The 22103-nt window shown below is 40.8% G+C and overlaps 1 protein-coding gene across 1 annotated transcript in view; it reads right to left on the reverse strand.

Moving 5' to 3' along the window:
• The window catches only part of SLC9A9 (solute carrier family 9 member A9), a 1057350-nt gene that overhangs the window by 534339 nt on the left and 500908 nt on the right, over window positions 1-22103 (reverse strand). The window contains exons 7-8 of the mRNA XM_007952889.1: window positions 9318-9456; window positions 3060-3165 (exon numbers count right to left, since the gene is read on the reverse strand). Coding sequence (XP_007951080.1) covers window positions 3060-3165; window positions 9318-9456 — 245 coding nt within the window. The remainder of the gene's footprint in view (window positions 1-3059; window positions 3166-9317; window positions 9457-22103) is intronic.

Here is a 22103-nt window from a genome sequence, read left to right on the forward strand (position 1 = left end):
AAAAGAATAATGTAGAATCTGCAAAACACTGCATAACATGGATGAACTTGGAGGGCATTATGCTGAGTGAAATAAGTCAATCACAGAAGGACAAATAAGGTTTTAGTTGATTATTGTAAAAAATTAAGGAAAGATTTATACATGGAAGGAAATTTTCTTTGTTGGTTACTTGGGGTGGGGGTGAGGAGAGGGAACAGTGGCAAAAAAATGTATTGTCCCATGTCACTTTAGCTTTGTGTATTTCACTATATGTAAATTATATTTCAATCAAACGTATTTTTAAAAAATGTCACTTTGAAGTCTAAGATGTGCCTGGTGTTTTCAATTGTCACATATGCATGCAAAACCTAGACAGTGAATAAGGTAGAGAGAATTGTTACATTTGAATAATGGTGTTGTGGAACAATATTAAATATATTGTGCACTGTCAGAAGAACAAACAAATGTTTTCTGGGAGAAGTACAGTCAGAATGCTCCTTAGAAGTGAGGATGGCCAGACTTTTTCTCTCATACTTTGGTTATACTAACATGGGAGACTAGTCCCGGGGAAGTACATCATACCTGGTAAAGTAGAAGGTCAGCAAAAAAGAGGAAGACCATTAATAGATATATTGACGTAGTAGCTGCAACAATGGGTTTCAACATAGCAATGACTGCGGGTGGTGCAGGACTGGGCAGTGTTTTGTTCTGTTGGACATAGGGTCGCTATGAGTCAGAACTGACTGAATGGCACCTAACAAAAACAACATGATACAAATGGTTTTCCTCCATTATTTCAATTAAAGGACATAAAATTATTTAATTTATGTGGTCTTTGTTTGCTTTTGAGCAACCTTCTTCATAATATGGTCATGCACTACCATAACATACCTCCTGTTAGAATGACGTGGGTCCAATGGCCGAGTAGGGTGAAATCTGCTAATATAATCTTATAGTGTCATAAGAACTGGCATGCTGACAGTCTGTATCAGAAACCAAAAAAACAACAGTTGCTGTCCAGTTGACTGATATATGAAAACTCATGTGCATCAGTAGAAATATGGTCCACAGGATTTTCAATGACGCATTGTTTTGGAAGTAGATTGCCACACCTTTCTTTTAAGCAACGTCTTGTCACTCTCAAACCTCTAGCCTTTTCATTAGCAGCTTAGCACATTTGCACCAACCAAGGATTTTGTATCAGCAACCAAAATCAAAGCAACCTCACTACCATTAAGTCAATTCCAAATCATAGCAACTTCCACTGGGTTTCCAAGGCTATAAATCTGTACGGAAAAAGACTACCTCATCTTTCTTTCAAAGAGTAGCTGGTGGGTTTGAACCACCAACCTTTTGGTTAGCAGCCTAATGCCTTAACTACTATGTGACCAGAACTCCTTGTATCAGCAACTGTTGTTGTTATATGCCGTGGAGTTGGATCCGACTCATAACGACCCCTTCTTGGGTTTCTGAGGCGGTATCACTACGGAAGTAGATTGCCCAACCTTCCTCCCAAGGAGTGGCTGGTGGGTTTGAACCACCAGCCTTCTAGTTAGCAGTCAAGTGCCTTAGGCACTATGCTACCAGAGCTTCTTGTATTAGCAACAGATACCCTCAAAGCCTGTTGGAATATCTTGACCCTTGCCAATCTGCAGAGTTGGGTCAAAACCAGCCTAGGGGCAAATGGACCAGGTAGTCAACAAAGGTCTCAGACACTTTCCTACTGTATGGGCCTATCTGCTATTCCACAGATGGTGTTTCATTCATAAAGGAGCAATGCTTGGCACCCAACAGCCTAGGCTCTGGAATAGGATTTCTTACTTTCAAATCCTAACTCTCAAGTTACTATTGACTGAGTAAACTGCAGATTCCTTACTTTGACTCTTCCTGTAAATTAATGAGATCATCCATAAAAGGCAGTTAACCAGCAACTGGCTTATGGTACACGCTCAATATATGTCCACTTTTATTATTACACAGAAGTAGAGTATGTCTTAACAAAATGCAAATACCTAGGGAAACCAAAAACAAACCAAACTCCCTGCCATTGAGTCAATTCTGACTCATAGCAACCCCCTCTGGATTTCTGAGGCAGTAAATCTTCACAGAAGTAGATTGCCCAGTCTTCCTTCTGCAGAGTGGACTGGTGGGTTTGAACCGCCAACCTTCTGGTTAGCAGTCAAATGCCTTAGGCACTATACCACAAGCATGCTTTATTCTCAGTTCACACTTTACGGGGATTCTGACCACTTAACTGTCAGTTAAGATGTAGTTAGCAGAAAGAGGCCAAGGATTAAAACCTGAGAGAAGCAGGGAACTAGACCGAAGAAGAATAGCTTTGACATTTTGTTTGGATGAATAGTGATTCTTCTACATGGAAAAGCATCCAATCGTTGCAGCTAGCCAAGCACAAACCCACGCTACTGCATAAGGGCAATCTAATTGCTGAATCCATATCATGGGATTAGCGGCCCCTGGACCTTAGTGACTGTACCTCTCTCTATCAACAGTTCTATGGGAACTCTCTCTATAGACTTTGTGTGTCTGTGTGTTATGTTGTAAAAGATATTCAATTGTACAGCTGCCACACTTGCTTTTTGTTTTCAGACCTGCAACAGAGTGTCTGTTAAGATTTCAGGCCCTGATATGTGTGAGATTGTACACACGCTAGAGAGGCAGCTTATTCTAGTATGAGTTTCTATCAGCCAGTGGAAAGCCACAGACCTCCTTTACAAAGCAGTTGTGAACATCCCTGCATGTGCTGCATGGGGACTTTCATTTGTAAAGTCAGCTATCACCTCTCTATATATCGGTTATTTGTAGATTCAAATCAACAGCCTCTCTTGACCAGCAATGAGAGAATAGGAGGTGGCATTTTGGAGACTTTCTGTTAAGCTGTTTTATACAAAATGGATGAAGTATTATTTTTTCTCCCCAAGGTATCCAAGAGAGGCTGATTCTAACACAAATACCTTTAAGAGAAACCTTGTCTCACCTCCCTCTGGGTCAGGGCGGGGTACACATGGACACATGCAAACATATTCACACATTCAGCTTGTAGCACAAAATAAAGCACTGACCTGTTAGGCTGGCAGCCTCCGCAGACAGAAAGGCGCTCCAAGACAAGAGGAAAAAGAGGCCTGTTTCCAGCATTGGGAACTCACACAGCTTGGTAAATTTGGTCAAGTGACAAAGATACGTTAAGGGAAACAACAACTGCTTTAACAAAGAAATTGCATTTTTATCTGAGGAAAATTAACCTGCTGACTTTAAAGTGTTGTTGTTGTTGTTATGTGCCATCCAGTCAGCCCCCGACTCCTCCTTGGGTTTCCGAGACAGCATCACTATGGAAGCAGATTGCCCAACCTTCCTTCTGAGAAGTGGCTGGTGGGTTTGAAACACCAGCCTTCTGGTTAGCAGTTAGGTGCCTTAGGCACTATGCTACCAGAGCTCTTGGTGACTTTGAGTTCTTGTTGTTGTTGTTATTTGCCATAGACTCAGCCCTGACTGGTGGGTTTGAGTGGGTTTGAACTGCCAGCCTCCTGGTTAGCAGTCAAGTGCCTTAGGCACTATGCTACCAGAGCTCTTGGTGACTTTGAGTTCTTGTTGTTGTTGTTATTTGCCATAGACTCAGCCCTGACTGGTGGGTTTGAGTGGGTTTGAACTGCCAGCCTCCTGGTTAGCAGTCAAGTGCCTTAGGCACTATGCTACCAGAGCTCCCGACTTTGAGGTAAGAGTCCTGATTTTCAAGTCTAACTGGAAGGCCATAACTCATTGGTGCCTACTTTGAAGGTCAGCTTCACTGGAGGCTGAAATCACCTTTAGAAATCCAAATGTGTATTTGGATAAAGAGTCAATGACTGCAACACCCAAAAATGGTCTCAAACCCCATTTTGTTTAGCTGTGCTTGTAAGAAACTGCTAACCATTCCCTTCTCCCTCTCTGTCACATTCGAATCACTTCCTCCCTGTTAGGATTGACCTGTCCTTCAGCTAGCTCTGGGCAATTAAAGCCCTAACCAGGGACAGTGCTTGATCAAAGCAAATACAGGGGGTTCAGAAAGTGCTGCTCAGGAACCCCTACTGAGTGATCCAGCACCACTGAGTCTGAACACCGGTCAGGTAGCCTTCCAGTCCTGGTCATTTAGACCCTGTCTCCAATTCCCCAGACTCAGGTATAAATATTCCCAAAAGATGGGTGGGTTTTTGTCGATATTCTTGGAACCATTCCAGCCTGGCCGCCCACTGGATCAGAAGCTGCTAGAGAGTTGTGTAAGCCTGTGTCTATCTTTTTCTCTTATCTATTACTTTGTAAACTCTCTATTTTGTTTTTTCTCCTCTTATTCTTAATAAAGCTCAGGCCAGTAATGACCGCCCCCCCCACACACACACACAGACTTTTTGGTTTCTCCAAATCCATCCAAAGGGAAATTTCAAATCCCCTGAGAAATTCCCAGGACAGAGGCATCTTGACTAACAGGATAAAATCAGCTAAATGTGGGCACACAACTTGTAGAATTGTGCTCAATCCTTGTGGTGTGCATCTCAGGGAAATTGTAGCAAATATGGCAAATAAAGGAGAATGTGGCTTAGGTGATGATGCTGTAAATGTGTCGATGCTGAAGAAGGCTACTGGTCCCTAGGGAATACTGGCCTGTAGACAGAAAGCCTTGTAGAGTCTTCTTTCTTGGGGGTTGAAATAAGATCAAGAAGAAAATTTGTATTCAATGATAGGAAAGATGCCAATGCCCTCTTGGAATAAGTAGGATAGAGGAGAAAGTGTATTATTTCTAGGTCAGGCAAGATGCCCTTTGGCAGGCAATGATTCATTTGGGCTTGGATGACATTTGGTCAATAGTCTATACATTGCAAATAGGATAAAGAGATAGTGATCCAAGATAGGCAGAGAATGGGTTATGGGGAGATGATTAGGAGTATTTGATCAATGGAAAGGGGTTACATTGCAATTGTGTCCACATTAGGCCCCAAACTTCCTGATACATAAGAAGGATATGTTGTCATGTGGGGTTTCTTTGCTTCTACAATGAAATCTGATGGAGATTCCACATTTAGCGACATTTAGCAGTAGACAGGGAAGCACAAGGGTGACTGACTTCTGGGGTGGAAGCTCCATGTCTGACTCTTGGCTCTGACTGGGTGATTTCTAAGCAGTATGTTATTTTGTTTGAGACTCATTGCTATTTTCTGTGAATTGGCAATAAGGATTATACCTACTTCCACAGTGTGCAGAGAAAAATGAGATGATGCATGTTAAAAATGCTTTGTAAAGTTTTAGAGAGAACAAAATACTGAAAGACAGAACAACATAGTGATTGGAGAGTGAACTCTGGAAGCAGACAGCCTGGGTTCAAATTCACATATCTGCTTGGACAAATCTTTTGACCATGCTAACCGTCAGTTCCCTCATCTGAACATGAGGCTAATCATACAACCTACATCGTAATTATATAAACCCATTAATATGCATTAAGTACTCAGCACAATGTTTGTTATGCAGCAAGTGGTATGTAAGCTTTTCTATTACTTTTTAATTTTTATTTTGATTTGTGTGAAAATTTACAGAGCAAATTCACTTTCCATACAGCAGCTCACATACACTTTGTCTCGTGACATTGACTATAATTTACCACAATTTATTCCTCTCACTTCCTCCCCATAGTTAACCTCTTCCCTGTGTCCTTCCCTCCAATGCACTCCTGCCCCTTGGGCTTTTTCCCTGTGCATACACAGCCCTTCTATTCTCCCATGATCAATCTCTCCAAGGAGTGTATCTACTTAATGTAAATATTCAGCTCATATGCCTGTCTTTTGTTTGGCTGGAAGCCACAAGAGTGGGTTCAATTCCAGACCTGAAGGGCAGCTAGGGGCCATAGTCTCACTGGTTCCATCAGGCTCTATCAGACCAGCAAACCTGGTCCGTTTTTTTCTTTTTAAGTGATTTTGAGTTTTGTTCCATATTGTTCTCCCACTGTATTCAGAGATCCCCCTCTGAGTGGTTGACAGTGGTAGCCAGTCACCATCTAGTTCATCTGGTCTCACAGTCATCTAGGATGAGGATCACATGATCTACCAATTGCTTGGACTAATTGTTTCCATGTGTTCTTGGTTTTCTTTTTTCTTCTTTGTTCTGAATGAGGAAAGACCCATAGTTGCATCTAGATGGCCGTTTGCAAGGTTTTAAGGTCCTGGTCGCTACTCACCAACTATTACTGTGATTTGGTTTAATTTGTTTTGAAAAATATCTTGATTGAAAATAGACCCAGTAAAGATCTAGAAATAATTCTTCATCTGGAGAAAACATGAGGAGACCTTAGATCCTTTTCTCAGTATCTTCATTATTTGTAGAATAGTCTTTGTTTCTAGTGGAGTTTATTCCTCTGAATTCCCTCTTCTAGTTTGTTTTAAAATGAAGTTTGAGTAACACAATATCAACAAGCTGTTGGGTGTTCTTTTCTTTCAACCTCCTCCAAAAAGTAATTCAGTTCTGGACCGACCCTCACACCTATATCCAGAGCTCTTTGCCTCATTTTGGACTAGGTTTTGAAATTATTACTGTGGTGGAGATGATTTTAAGTGCCTGCCCCTGCCCACTTCACAGCTTGTGTTTGTGAGAGTTAGCTAAAGTCCATCAAATGCTGCAAGATTGATCTGCCACAGTCATCAAGTCTCCAACTCTTCATCTCTATATTCTTTCTTCCAAAACTAATTCAATCTCATGGCAGACTTCCAATCACCAGGAAATTTTTTTCTTCTCCTATGAACATGTTCACTTATGTGTCTATACATTTCCCTCACAACAGTTAGAGTACCTATTTCAGCTCCTCTACCTAGGACAGACTCTGGAGCTGAATCAAGCCTGGGTTTGAATCCTAACCCCATAAGACACTAGTTGTGTGGCCTTAGACAAGTGGTTTGATCTTTATGTGAATGAGTTTCTTCAGCTGTAAAATTGGGATAATAATAGTATCTACCTTCTGGGATTCTTGTAATATCTGAGATAATCCATACAAAATGCTTAGGGCAATGGCTGGCAGGTAGTAAAATTTTCCATAAATGTTAGGTGATACTTTTAGTACCATGCTCATTATTACTAATACCTGACCCAGAGTGAGCTACTTAACCTCCTTGAGCATCAGTTTCTTCATGTGCAAAGTGAAAGTAATAATAATTTGTCTTTCAGCATTGATTCAAATGAAGAAATGCATGTAAAGACCCTGGCACACAGTATACATTCAAAAACTGTTGCTATCATCATTATATTACTTTATTTCAAACAACATGTGACCTTTCTCACAATAGCATCCCCAAATTAAGAAGCAACAGGAAGTAATGATTAAGAGCATGACCTCTAGGTTCCCACTCCCTGGATTCTAGTTTTTCTCAGCTCTATCACTTTCTAGCTGCATGACCTTGGGCAATCATAGCTCACTCTTTCTAAGCTTCAGTATCCCATAGAAAGAATATCTATATGGGATGAACATTATGAAGATTAAATGGATTAAAGTGGCAAGGAGCCTGGCATATCATAATTACTTGGCAGATCATTAACTGTTATTTTTGTTAGAAACCAACCCCAACTTTGCCGACTCACTTTATTTCTGTCAATGGCAATACCATTCTCTAAGATTTCCAGAGAAAATCTTTGGAGTGGTCTTTAATTCTTTTCTCTTGTCTCTTACAGCCAACTAATCATTAAAACCTAGAGACTGTTCCCGCTAAACATTGGTCTCGTCCCGTTGCTTCCTTTCCAAAGTTAGTGTCATTATCAAATTCCCCTCCTCTGATTCATTCTACATACTAGTTTCACATTCATGTTTTAAAAACAGCACTTTCAGCTTGTCACTCTTTTATGCAGAAAGCTTCTGTAAGCTATTTTCCCTGTGGCTTACAGAAAAAAAGTTCAGATTCTTTTAAATAACATCCCACGATGCTCCACAAGCTGCTACCATCCCACTTGTGCTCCTTCATCTTCCATTTCCCACCAGTCCAAGCCTTGTGACCCTTTCAGGCACATCTGTGCATGTGGCACACCAGTCCCATCTATACACATTAAAAATGTTGGTCTTTCCCGCCTGAATCAATTTATCACCCAAGGCTTTGCCCCATAATCTACCTATCTTTCAGACCAACCCCAAATCCCACTATGCATATAAATACTACTTTTCAAATTATTTTCCAGAATCATAAGGGTGGCCACAAATATATCAGATTATTACAGATACTATGGCCTCATTCCAACTTGAATGTTACAGTCCCAATCTCTTGTCTATAGCTTTGACATCCACTTTTTGTCCCACTCTTATTCTACAATATATAGCTTTTTTCTTTAAATGTGTCACTAGTTGAAGGCAGGATCCATGTTTTATTTTTCTCCCGACTCCTCTTAGACATCTTTAGCAGAGTACATTGTAAGTCAGGGACTACCTGTATATGCTTTTAGTGGATGTTCAGTAAATTTCTGAGTAGGTCTCCATGGGAAAAGATCCTAACATTTTGCCCTCTTTTTGCTGGAGTCCTGCAACCTCTTTTGTCCTTTTCCTCAAGGTCTTTGGCCCTCGATCTTTGTGCAGGCTCTTCTCTGTGGCCTCCATTCAGCCCTCACACTTGGCATTGATCTTCTGGCTCTCCTCCTCAGCTCTAACACACTTCACCCATAGTTGCTCCGAGTGAATAGTCTCCTGGACTTGCTTCGACCCTCAACACCTTTCCTCCATAGGGCTAATCCTCCAGGGACTCTCCCACCCCTGCTGTCAAAGAAAGAATCAGACAACCCAATTGCCCAGATGTGGCAAACATATAATTTCCTTATTGCTCACAGATCCCCTTCCATAAATTGCTCTGGGTGCTTATTCAAAACCACAGTGATTTTTGGCTTTGGTTTGCCCTGTAAGCTAGTGATTGACAAGCTTGGAAAAGAGTAGAGCATACCCAGTTTATCATTGTAAGTCAATTCTGTCTTGTTTCTGACCCTGGAATCATCAGTTTATATGGCAAATACTGATGCCCTCTATTTACTACTATTTCTACATGGCTTTTTTTTTTTTTTTTTTTTTAAAGACTGTTAATATGCTAAGACCAGACAGTATTAACAGTGCTAGAACAGACCTTGGACAAGACAATGATTTGGCCTCTCTGCCATTGGTGACTGCCTGTGCCTGCAGGGATGATTCAGAACCAAAATGGCCCAGGGACATGGTGTCACACTCCAACCAAACTAGTCTTTTACTGGCTTGAAGGTTGTTCATCCTCAGTTACATCGCAGGGGTATTGCCTGATTCTTAATAGTCCCCAGCTTTTAACACACAGACAAAAGGATATCAGTGCTGTGACAACAGCATATGCAGATCCCATTGCAAATGAGCCGGCAAAGATCCCCAAGAAATTCCCCACAGACTGGAAGAATGCTGCAGCGTCAAACACATTTGGATTCTCCTTGGGACTGTAAATGGATATTGAACTGAAAAGAGAAGAGGGTGAAGATTAGTCAGTGACTTCCATCTTACAGTTCTAATACCAGAAATCAGATGTTAGCATCCACTTTTGGGAATGGCACTTTTTCCTGTAAGGTAGGGTGCTGGTTAGAAGAGTTAGGGGCAACTGAGAGTTCAGGGGAGAGTTGGAGAAGGTAGAAAGCATATCCCTTCCTTACAGTCCAATCCCATGGTATCCATATACTGCTGTCAGTCAGTAAACATTTTTAGATTGGAAGGGCTGTAAAGAATATTGTTTTTGAGGAAAGTAGGCATTAAAACATGGTAGGTGTATAAGGAATCTGCTGAGAAGATAGATAACTGTGAATTATTTAGTGGCCATATGTCTTCAGTGCTGTTATATATTCACAAATGTTCCTGATAAAAAGTGCACTTTTATGGCCTATGCACAAATGGGCGATACAAATCATAGTGTGCACAAAATATTCTGTGGCAATCTTGTCATAAACCACAAGGCATTCTTCTTCTCCAGTGTAACCCTTCAGAAACAGAACCCCGACGGTGTTCAGAGCATCACAGCATTACCTCTGGGGAGAAACAAAATCCTCATTTTCCCAACAAGACAAATGGCAGCAGCTGCCCGAGGTCATCTTTTATACTCCAATTCTGTTGGCTGCCAACAAATTTATCTCCATAGAGAAAAATCAATCCACCAATGGGCAGACTGGGCACTTAAATATTTTTGAGAACATCATATTTGCTGTTTTTCTTTTTTTTTTCTAACCAGGGCCTCAAATCCCAGTGCATTGATATTGAGGACAAGGATTGTCCTATTTTAGGAAATATGAACCCCATATTGTAACATTAAAATGAACAGATGTGCTAAATATCAGTAGCTTTGCAGAGATTAATAAAGTAACATTTCAGTGGTTTTTTTTTGGTAGTTTTCATTTTAACATGTAAGGTCTTTAAAACTAATCAAGAAAAAAAAAATCAAGAGTTTGGCAGTGGGATCTGGAGGGAAGCTGAAGTAGCATCAAGAGTAAAATGTATACTAGACACAGCAAATTGAGATGAGATTGGATTTTTGAGAGATGTAATGGACTCTCTTATGGCTTGGGTGATTAGAGCATGTTAATGCTTTGACCTGGCTTTCTGTATCCAGAGATTTGTAAAGAGCAGATAGTGAAAACAGACTCAGATTCTCCTAGAGAAAGACCTGTGACATAAAAAAAGGTAGTTTTAAATGTTCTTAGTTTTTCCCTCAATGTCTTTAAACCCACAAAGTAGGCCAAACGCTTCTGCTTTGATCCTGTAATTGGATAAGGAAGATGAATGTGGATCTTGAATAGGGCCTTGAAATTTATGTGAGGAAAGGACTTCCTTTGAAGTGTTTCTCTTTTTGTAAAGTGTTGTGCTTTGCAGAAAAAGAAAGAAAGAAAGAAAAGCAACCCACATTTGGGTGCTCTGTATCTGACAGTCCAGGGATATGGTGATAAAATCTCCTCCTAGCCTTTAGAAACACTTGTACCAAGACTGCTGTTAAAATCTCCTTGCCTTTAGGAACCCTCATCCCAGAGCTGTACGGCTGGGTGTTTGCATTGACATCCACCAATGTATTCTTCAATCCTCTGAGGAAACAATGTTGTTGTTGGGTGCTGTTGAGTTGATTTGGACTCACAGTGACCCTACAGAACACAGTAGAACTGCCACATAGGGTTTCCTAGGCTGTAATAATTATGAAAGGAGCTCTGGTGGCATAATGCCTAAGGCACTTGACTGCTAAAAAGAAGGCTGGCGGTTCAAACCCACCAGCCACTCCTCGGAAGGAAGGTTGAGCATTCTACTTCCGTAGTGATACCGGCTCGGAAACCCCAGGAGGGGTCACTATGAGTCAGGTCCGACTCTACAGCACATAACAACAACAACAACAATCATTATGAGAGCAGATCGCCAGGTCTTTTCTCCCACAAAGTGATTGGTGGGTTTGAACTGAAGACCTTGTAGGTTAGCAGTCAAGCTCTTAACCACCATCTCACCAGGTCTCCTTGAGGAAACAGTAGGGTTCAGAAAACATTGCATTTGCATCCTGCTTTCCCAGTATGGAGTTTTGCATAATAACACTGCTTTGCAAATAATTCTGTTCATTCCCCAGGCTGCTACCAGTAGATAGGACCCACAGCACAGCACTGCTTCACCTTTATCTTCACCTCCACACTCCCCAGAAGTATTTTTTCTGTTCTGAGGCTTCCCAAACTTGGACCACCACCATCCATCTTTTGGCCATATCCTGTAACCATTACTTCCATAATGCTTATCTTTAAATCAACTCATTTTTCACCCAAATGCAAGAGCTTTTATTAAAGAATATCTTTATAATAATAGGTTTGATGTGCTTATTTCTTTTTAATACATAGGAGATTACACAATTAGTAAACTAAAAAAAAAGTTCACATGTGTGTCACTGAAAGTCATTTGGGTAAGCCTGTTAACTTGGGGTCCACACTTTAAGAAACAATACTCTCTTCCTGGGTCATGAACCTCATCCAGGGGACATTCTACTTGCTTTGTTCTCCAAGCTCTATATCTTTTCCTGTGATATTTATGTAAAGTGGAGGGAAAAGCACACCTTGGCCAACAGAGGGCTGTCCATTGAAGATGCTAGTCCTAAAGCCCACCCCACCCCAGATGTAAGCACTGGGTATCTCCTATGCGCCAGGGGCTATGTTAATACTGAAGTATTGTGAACAGGCAGTGAAAAGCATAGACAAGAAAAGCAGAATTTGATTCAAGAAAAATTTTACTGAACACGTGCTCTATGCAAGATATAATTAGTCAGGGAAGTCTAAAATGTGTTGTTGTTGTTTTTGTTGTTGTTATGTGCCGTCTGTAGCTCCAATGTGGAGTGCGATATGAGAAGTTCAAGGCACTCGATGTTACTAAAGAGGAAGGCGTGTTATTTTAGGATAGGGGAGATGGCATTTGAGCAATGTGGGAGGAGGGCAGTGATGGGAAGAAGGTATTCCAGGCAGTGGGAAGAGTATAAAGAAAGGCAAGATGCCAGGCTAGTTCAGAGCATATTCAGGTCACAGCTAGGTGGTTATGGTGGCTGGAATCTTGTATGTGGGCACGTGTGGGTGGGAGTCAGGGTAGAGGAGGAGTAAAGGTGAATGAATGCAGCATCACTCAGAGCCTTAAATGCCGTGTTAGTGATATTCAAAACCAATGCCAAAACCGAAAATGAAACCCACTGCCATCAAGTCCATTCCAAGTTATAGTGACCTCCTTTGGGTTTCCGAGGCTGTAAATCTTTATGGAAGCAGATTGCCCCATCTTCCTTCTGAGGAGCAGCTGGTGGGTTTGAACCACTGACCTCTGGTTAGCAGCCAAGTGCCTTATATACTATGCCACCAGAGCTCTTATACTTAGTCTTCTTAAGGTTACTTTACTACTTCATTGATCTTGTGACATTTATGAAAGGTAAATGGGAGGTATTATTATCCTTTCTTTTCTTTTTTATATAAAACTAAAGACCAGAGAAATTACATAATCTGTCAAAACCCAGAATATTAAATTAAAAATGTAGACTTTGTTCTTTCTTTAAAATGTGATTTTGCTGGGAGGAACTCATAGCAGGATAGTTGAGTGACAGTGTCAGGTTGACTATCAGGACAATAGCAATTGAAACTACAACTTGTTTTTATGCCTGGCATGAACATGGGCAGCACTTTCCTATACACAATGCTAAGAACAGAGCTCATTGTATGGGCAAGAACACTCCTCTCTTGTCCCACCAGCAAGAGAGAATAAGGGCTTCTCACAGAAAGCTTCTTTCATGCTTGGTTTCTTCTCTAAATGTTAAGGTTCTCCATATATGCCCAGGACATAGCCTGGTGACTAGCATAGGGCAGGCTATAAAAAGATTGACTGAATGAAGGCAGGACAGCAGGAAAGTAGAAATGAAAGAAGGAAGGAATGCAGCAAGGAAGGAGGCTTGAAAAAGCTAATCATCTCTTGAAGTGAATCATCATCCACAAGGTGTTTTATTGGACATTATTCCTATAGTAAGTATTTTCAGAGTGATCAACACAAGTGTGAAAGGGACACTGGATTCTCCTAACAATGCATCAAAGATTCCACATGTATTGGCCTTATAGCCTCAAACAAATCACTTAACCATGCTCAGACTCAGTTCATCATCTGTGAAATGGAGATAATAATAGTACTAATCGTTTAGCAATGTTGTGAGGATGTGAGATCTATTTAAAACTCTATATTTATCCTATGAATTGTAGGTCCATTCACTGAATGCTTATTATGTGCACTCAAAATAAACATTCAATGAATTTTAACTATCTCCATCATTACCAGTCTGCTAAAAACTCCGACAAGCCTCACATTGTGATATTAGAGTGCAGTGGCTGAATCAGGCCTGGGTTCCAGCAATGGGCAGATGGGATGTGGTTCCCCTCACACCAAGCTTTGGAGTTGTTGGAGATCACTGGTCACTTTCATGGGAACAGAAAGATTGTCAGGGAGAAAAGGTACCAGGCAGGCACCCCTGGAGAATGGCCATGGAACGAGGCTAAAAGTGTTTTATACTTAGTCTAGGGCCTTGTTGTTGTTAGATGTCATTGAGTTGGCTCCAACATAGTGACCCTAAGTACAACAGAATGAAACGTTGTCTAGTCCTGTGCCATCCTCAAAATTGTTGCCATGCTTGAGCCCATTGCTAAAGCCACTGTGTCAACCCATCAAGTTGAGGGCCTTCTCCTTTTTCACTGACCCTCTACTGTACCAAACATGATATCCTTCTCCAGTGAATGGTCCCTTCTGACAACGAGACCAAAGTACAAGAGACCAAGTCTGGAACCTTAAGCTGGTGAATCAAGGAGAGAAGGAACGTTTTCAGCAGCCTGGGCAGAAATCTGTTCCAGAGACAAGGAAAAAGTCAGGAGGTTCAGCTTGTGTTGCATTTTCCCATTTAGTAGGGAATTGTCCTCAGAAGGAAGGTTGGGCATTCCTACTTCCGTAGTGATACTGCCTCGGAAACCCAAGGAGGGGTCGCTATGAGTCGAGGCTGACTCGATGGCAAATAACAACAACAGTCTGCAGGCAAAGTCCTCTTGCTTTGAGTGAAGAATGAGGCCTAAGAAGTGGGAGTCTTATTGCCTGAGAAGGTTGCTTTTCTCCCAGCTGCTGGGAATTTGGCTTTTGTCCCTGGCAAAGGGGATAATTCTGTGGACTCTGGTTTTCAGCTATGACACCAGGCCTTTGGACTGGGGAATAGCAGCCACAGAGGTTATTATTATTATTTTTTTTTGGAAACAATCAAGGATTTAAATAGCAGGTGTGGAGTTTTCCCACTTCAAAACAAGTGAGGGATAACTTTGTTCCAGCAACTTCAGCCCTTTGGACCTAAAGAATAAACACATCCTCCTCTTCCCCAAAGGAGATTCTTGAAATATTATAGATGCAGGTGCTGCAGGGAGTAAGGAGTAATGGGTCAAAGAATCAAACTTTCTTCTAACCTTTGTCTTTGTTCATTGGAAGTCCAGTCTGAATGGGCACTGTTTGTAGCACAAACTGATGAAGAGGGGTCTGCAATTCTCAGATTTCTGGGGAAGAATCTTTGAATTAGATGGAACTGATATCCTTAAAAATGACATGGCTAGAAATACATACTCAACTTACTGCCATGGAGTCGGATCTGGCTCATAGTGGCCCCTCCTTGGGTTTCCAAGGCGGTATCACTACGGAAGAGGATTGCCCAAACTTTCTTCCGAGGAGTGGCTGGTGGGTTTGAACTGCCAGCCTTCTGGTTAGCAGTCAAGCGCCTTAGGCACTATGTCACCAGAGCTCTCAGAAATACATAGTGGTGTTTAAATATTCATGTCATAAATTGGAAATAAATCTGGGTATTGATTCATTCTGTTCAGGAACAGATTATTCAGCAGATATTAGTTTGATGGTAGTGTATTGTAACTTTTCTCAAAAATAAATGTGAGCAGCATCTTTTATTCAAATATTTCAAAATGGATGAAATATTCTAAATTGCTTTGATGAAAACAACATGATTAAGAATCACTTTGCTCATGCTACCATGTAAGAGACGCATACTACTGTGACTCCAGTATTTCTCAAAAACTCATTTTTTAATCTATATGATGTTCCTGCAGGGAATGAGCCTGCTACCTGATTTAGTCTTAAGAGTATGAAATCTGGAATCTGAAATCTGGGAGCAAATTTCAGCTCTGCCACTCACTGGCTATGTGACCTTGAGCAGTTACTTAATTTCTCTGTATCTCAGTTTCCTATAGAAGGATGATAATAATAGTACTTACCTCATAGGATTAAATGAATTGAGGCATTCATAAAGCACCTGAAGTGGTCCTACATAAGCATTTATTAAATAAACCATCTTGCAAACAACACATCCCTGCCCTCTGAAACTGAGGGCTTGGTTTGGTTTTGAAAGAAGCATCTGAAACTAGATGTCCAATAAGTATTTCAACCAAACCAGACTGAGGTGTCATCACCCATCTCACCTCCACTCTGACTGACTAGCCTTCAGTCCCTAGACCCTGGACTCTCTGGGTCACTGGGGTCATTTGATCTTATAACTCTTTTGAGCAGAATAGTGTCTTGAATATACCGTGTGTTCAGTAAATACTGGTGATGATGAAGGAGAAAGAGGACAGGAAAGAACAGTAGGAAAAATGAAGAGAAGAGGTATTGCAATGGTGCTAAGAATAAAAATAAAACAATAAGAACAGAAAGTATTATATGAATGGCACCACCACCGCTGCTGCCAGCTTATCCCCTCTATGACTCTGGCCACCTCCCCATCCTAGATCAGACCAAGTTACCTATCTTCTGATTATCATAATCTTCCTTGAGGTCGCTCAACGCTGTCTACTTCTCTACTATTATTCTTCTCTGAAACTACTACATATTTTTTGCCCACAGTTACCCACAGAAACTAACCAATGACCTCAAAGTCCTGGCTCAGCTATTCTTCTATATTTTCTTCTGCCTGGTTCCCACCTACCACAGGCCCTCTGTCCCAGGCGTCTGATAGGAATAGCCTTGCTTCTCTATTTCATGGCCTGCCCTTTTCTTCCTTTGTTGAGATGAAATCAATGTCACTTGAAAACTTTAAAAAAGAAAGTCTTAAGCAGACACACTATTCCTTTCAGGATTTCTATTAATTTAATTATTTTTAAAAAATAATTAGAAAGAGATTACTATAGCCAAAGATATACAAAAGGACCTTCCGTTTTTCTCTGCCAAATCTTTAATCCCTAACACAAATTTTTAAATTACTGGCAACAGTTCATTGAAGAGTTTTTGATTAGTTGGAATATAAAAATGAAATGATTTTATTTTTATTTTCTTCCAATCACTGCTTCCAACTGTACTAAATCGAATCCTTTTTTTGTGCTGGGTAAGTAGTTTCATTAATGATGTCTTGGTCAAATTCTATCATTCAATTCTTTTCAGTTATTAAAATTTAGTGCAGTCCAGCTTAAAACCTAATCTTCAAAGCAGGCTTTTTCTCCTCCTGGCAGTGTCTTCTAATGCAAGGTAGGATGACATGATGGGAGGAGACAAAGTAGCTGTGTTCCCTCTCCCTCCTCTGAGTACCAGCATCCCTTAGTGTTGGAGGAGGCAGATAGAAGGAATGAGGAGGTCAAGTTCTTGGTCTTATGTGGGTGCCTGTCAATGGTGGGCTGGGGTACATGGCTTCACCCTAGTTTATCTCTTTTCCAGAGGCCTTGTCCTACTGACGGAAGGGTGCCTCCATTTTGTTGAGAACCCAATTTTCCATCAGCCTGCCAGCTATATACATTCCTAGTCCCTTTTCCATGGCTTAGATCAATGGCTCCTTGGTTAGCTCAGTGGCTCTCATCCCTCTCTTAACCTCTAAATTCCTTCATGCGGGGTCCCGCAAAGCATACTACATTGGCCAAAGAGCACTGGGCTCTGTTCCCTAGACATACCAAACCAGGGAGCATTCAGGTCTTGCTGATACAGACTGCTCCAGTAGCCTCCTATATGAGAAATCTTCAGGCCAGAGGAGACACCAGTCCCTGTGTTCCTGGGCACTTCCACATTCTAAAAAGACGTGTCTAAGAACTTCCTTCCTATGACCTGCTTTGAGAGAGCCTCAACCTTTCTGCAGGTTCCTCAGCTGGGGAATGAATGACAGCTCATCTTTCTTACAGGCAGCCCAGTCCTTTGGAGAGATTCCACTGGTGTTCCCTTCACTGGGGGAGAGGAAATGGCTCCCATCTCAAACACTGCATTCTCTACAAGGATGTGGATAATGATTCAATCCTTTCATATACTGATTTGATGCAAAGGGGGTGGAGTGGAGAGTGGGAGAATATTGAATAGGTTTTATTATAAATCTACATCCCAATTAATAAGGTGGTTGGGAGGTGTGTGGTCCTAACTGCTGTGGGGAGGGGTGGAGGTGGTAGATCTGCTGCTGGTTTTAGAATGGAGCTAATTAGTGATATTTGTTTTCAGCTACGGGCCCTCACCTCAACCTAGAAAACAGCAGGAGGCCCGCTAGATACATCTTTGTGACTGGTCTGGGGATTTCCAGTTTCTTTTCTCCCCATAAGGAGTTGCTTTGTCATCCTGCTCTTAAGGACACATTTTAAGGTGAAACAACATAAAGGGGCAACAAAATGTGAACAAGCATTGCTGTTGGCGAGGCCTGATTATCACAGGTAAGAAACAAATAGAAAAAAAAATAATTACAGTGCTACTTTATGTTTAAAATTCTTTATCCCTAAAAAAGAGGGAGAGAAAGAAAAGAAACAAGTGGATCCTTATCTATTATTTATCTTTTAATAACTGTAGCAACCTGCCCTGTCTCAGAGAAGTTGCTTAATTATGAATAAGGGATTGATTTTTATGGGGCCAAGAATTGTGTGTACACATTGGAATTCACTCTGGCATCTGCTTGCCCATTATTCTGGCTTATGTTCTGCCAAAGGCCGATGAAGCTCTGTCAAGAGAACCTGCTGTAAAACATAATGACTTCAGAAATTGGGGGCATTTCAGGCACCCTGGGAGGTTAGAAGAGCTGCCTCTCACTAATAAGAGGTTTTGGCCAGAAGTTCCCTGAGCCTGATTTAGAACTCATAGTGTTTTACCTTCCTAAGGGCCAAGGGACCCTGGTGGGTGGAGAACTGCCTATGTGGGGAAGCATATTAATTAACTCTTTCAGCTTCCAGGAGACCATTTAGTTAATGACTGTTCCCTAAAAATCTCAGTTCATACCAGAGAGTGAATGAGCTTCTATAGATTTTCCAAAATCCTGATAAAGATCATTTTACCGTATCGATGTCTGACACAAGAGGAGAAGACATGAGGAATATTGTGGGAAGCATGAGTTAGTGTATCATAGCTGCCCAGAACAATACAATCTTAGATTAAATTAATTGATTCATTTCATCAATAAATATTTACTAACACCTACTATGTATAGAGGAGCTCGGGTGGCATAGTGCCTAAGGCCTTTGACTGCTAACCAGAAGGCTGGTGGTTCCAACCCACCAGCCACTCCTCAGAAGGAAGGTTGGGCAATCTACTTCCATAGTGATACCCCCTCTGAAACACAAGGAGAGGTTGCTATGAGTCGGATCCAACTCAAAGGCAAAGTTTGGTTTTTTTTTAACTATGTGTGGACATTGTTCCAGTCAGTGAAGATACAGTGGAGAACAAAACAAAGTTCTTGACCTCATGTTCCTTACATTCCAGTGGAGAAAACACATAACAAACAACTAAGCCAATAGATTCATGATTTAATGACAGGGAATGAAAAGAAAAATAAAGCAGCACAAATGAATGGGATAGAGAATGATGACAGTGCTGCTTTAGTTAAGGTGGTCAGGAAAGGTGTCTCTGAAAGGAATGCATAAAATGAAGAGTGGAAACCTTTCTAGGTCCCAAGGCGGAGTGTACTCAGTGGATCTGAAGACCAGCAAATATACCAGTGTGACTGGAGTGAGGTAAGTTAGCAAGGGAGAAAGTTGTAGGAGTCAGGACTGGAGATGGATTCAGGGGTGAGGTCTTGTGGGGCCTTTTAGTCCATTTTAGACTTGAAATCTTCTTCTACATGTGAAAGAAAGGGCAGCTCTAACTGTGAAATTCATGGCCTAGACAGCTGGATAATGTGGTCTCCAAGTACCTCTCCCCTCAAGTGTCACTGACTTAATTTCTATTTTCCAGCTTCTTCCAGGTCTGCCAGGAAAAGGCTATGGAGTATTTGGGTTTCCTGTGTTAACCCATCTCCTGTCTCTGCAAATGGCTGAGCATGAAGCGAATAAGGAGCAACATTTCAACAGGGAATGTGATGAAGTCACCAGTGATTTTTAGGCAGGAGCCGGGTTGATAATGACATCAAGAATGGTTACAAATTTCATCACAGAATAAAGCCTTTGACATTAAGTTCCAACTTGAAGGTGACAAAAAGAGCTCTGAGTTTAAAACTGGTTAAAAGGGAAGAAGAGTTAAAGGAGGTTTGTTATGAATTACATGTGCATTTTCTTTGAGAGAAGATCTTAAATTACTTTGCAATTTAGCCTGAAAAGTCCTTTCAGCACTGAATTAGTCTGTGGGATTTAAGAAATTTTCTCTTACACCTAATATTGAGAGGAAAGTGAATTTGAGATGGTCCCGAAGATGAAAGAAACCTACAAATACTCTTATTTCTTTTTCTTTTTTCCTTGAAGCAGAAACAGGAATTTGAATCCCACGACTGTGAGCCTATTCATTAAAAACTGGGAGAGAGCAAATAATTCACATGATCTAATGGGAATTTTGACCCTTCCACCAACTTTACAGTTCCTTTAATCCTCACTAATGAAATCTTAACTCCAAAGGGTGCTGTGATATGTAGAACTTTTAGTTATAATGGATATGAAAAGATTAGAAAAGTAGGTTAATAGCCACTAAAGATGGAAAACTAGTTAAAATATAATCATAAACAGTTGTACGTAAGACCAAAAATTAATTCCCGAAGTTGAAAATAGACAAGGGGATCTGGTTCTCCAACATTTATTGAGCCCTAAAAATACTTACTATTCCTTGTGTTCATTATTATGGAGCTCTGACCATGTGTCAAGCACTATGGTAAGCACTTTTATAAATATCATCCTTTAATCTTCACAGTAACTCCCTGAAGTAGGTTTGATTATAATTTCCATTCTACAGATGAGGAAACATTTGCTTAGAGAGATTAAGTAACTTTATATATGTCATCTCTTAATCCTCTTAACAATCAAATGAAGAAGGCATTATCCTCATTTCACAGATAAACAGCCTTGAGGAGGTTAAAAAACTTGTCAGAGGAAACTTGCTAGTAAATGAAGCGGTAGGTATTCAACTCATGTCTCACTGATTTAAAGCCTGTGTACAGTGAAGACTAGGGAGTGGAATGCCTCCATCTCTCTATCACTTGATTATGCTCACAGATAAACAACTCATCAAATGCTTCATTTTCTTAGGATTGCGGCAAAGATCATTCTTAGAGGTGTAAGATCTGAGAAGTTCTAGTTCTAATTTATAAGAAAAAAACATTGCCTTACCCAATATATTCATTTCAATATGAGGGGTTTTGCTTACAATCTAGTGCTACTTACTGGCCAGCATTTCTTAACGAAGACCTCACTCCTCCATATTGAACAGGTTTTAATATGGAGCTATATCCCTTATCTCTTGGTAGTCCGGCCAACAACAACTCAGCTTTGTTTTCCTGAACAGTTGTCACCCTGTTCTCCCACTTGGTGACTACTGTCCTTCTTTATTAATTACTTATCTCTGTCTTTGTGTATTCATCTAAAAATAATGGAGATGATAAGAGAAAAAACAAAGAGATGTGCTTCCTTCATAGAATGAAGATTCAATGTGTCAATATATATACAGTGCTTAAAGTGCTACTGGAACATAGAAACCAATCAAAACCAAATCCACTGCCTTCCAAGCAATTCTGACTCATAGTGACCCTATAGAACAGAGTGGAACTGCCCCATAGGGTTTCCAATGCTGTAAATCTTTATGGAAGCAGACTGCATCATCTTTCTCCTGTGGAATGGCTGGTGGGTTCGAACTGCCAGCCTTTGGGTTAGCAGCTAAATGTGTTAATGGAACATAGAAAGCACTCCATAAATGTTGGTTGTTGTTGTTACTCTGTTTGTAGTTTTATTATTGGAATGATCACTATATCTTTTAACACTTACTCAAAGGAAATCAATAAAAACTGAGCTCTACATCTAAGAAAATGGAGGTATTTAGAAAGCCAACTAATGTGTCAGAATACTATAAGGATGTTCTTAGGTGGAATGAGCAATACACTCACAGTTAGACCCAATAATGAATTCATCCTTTTGTTAAAGAGTCCTGTGGAGCAGAAGGCTACTGGGATCACGTCAACCAAGGAGATGCATGTCAATTGTAAACAACAGCTAAGCACAAAAGATCCATGGCTGCCTTGCAAATCCAACAGAGCTGTACTTCTAGTAGACTTGCCAGGGAAATGGACACCTAGGTAGGCCTACCACAGAAATCCTGTTGCTATACCTGAAGCAAAATATGTTCATGAACAGAGGGTGTCTAAGGAAGTTATGTGGAATTGTAGATTAGCAACAATCAAGGA

Source organism: Orycteropus afer, unplaced genomic scaffold (genome assembly GCF_000298275.1).
Source record: "Orycteropus afer afer isolate SDZICR_OR568_19922 unplaced genomic scaffold, OryAfe1.0 scaffold00363, whole genome shotgun sequence".
In the NCBI taxonomy this organism is placed as follows: Eukaryota; Metazoa; Chordata; class Mammalia; order Tubulidentata; family Orycteropodidae; genus Orycteropus; species Orycteropus afer.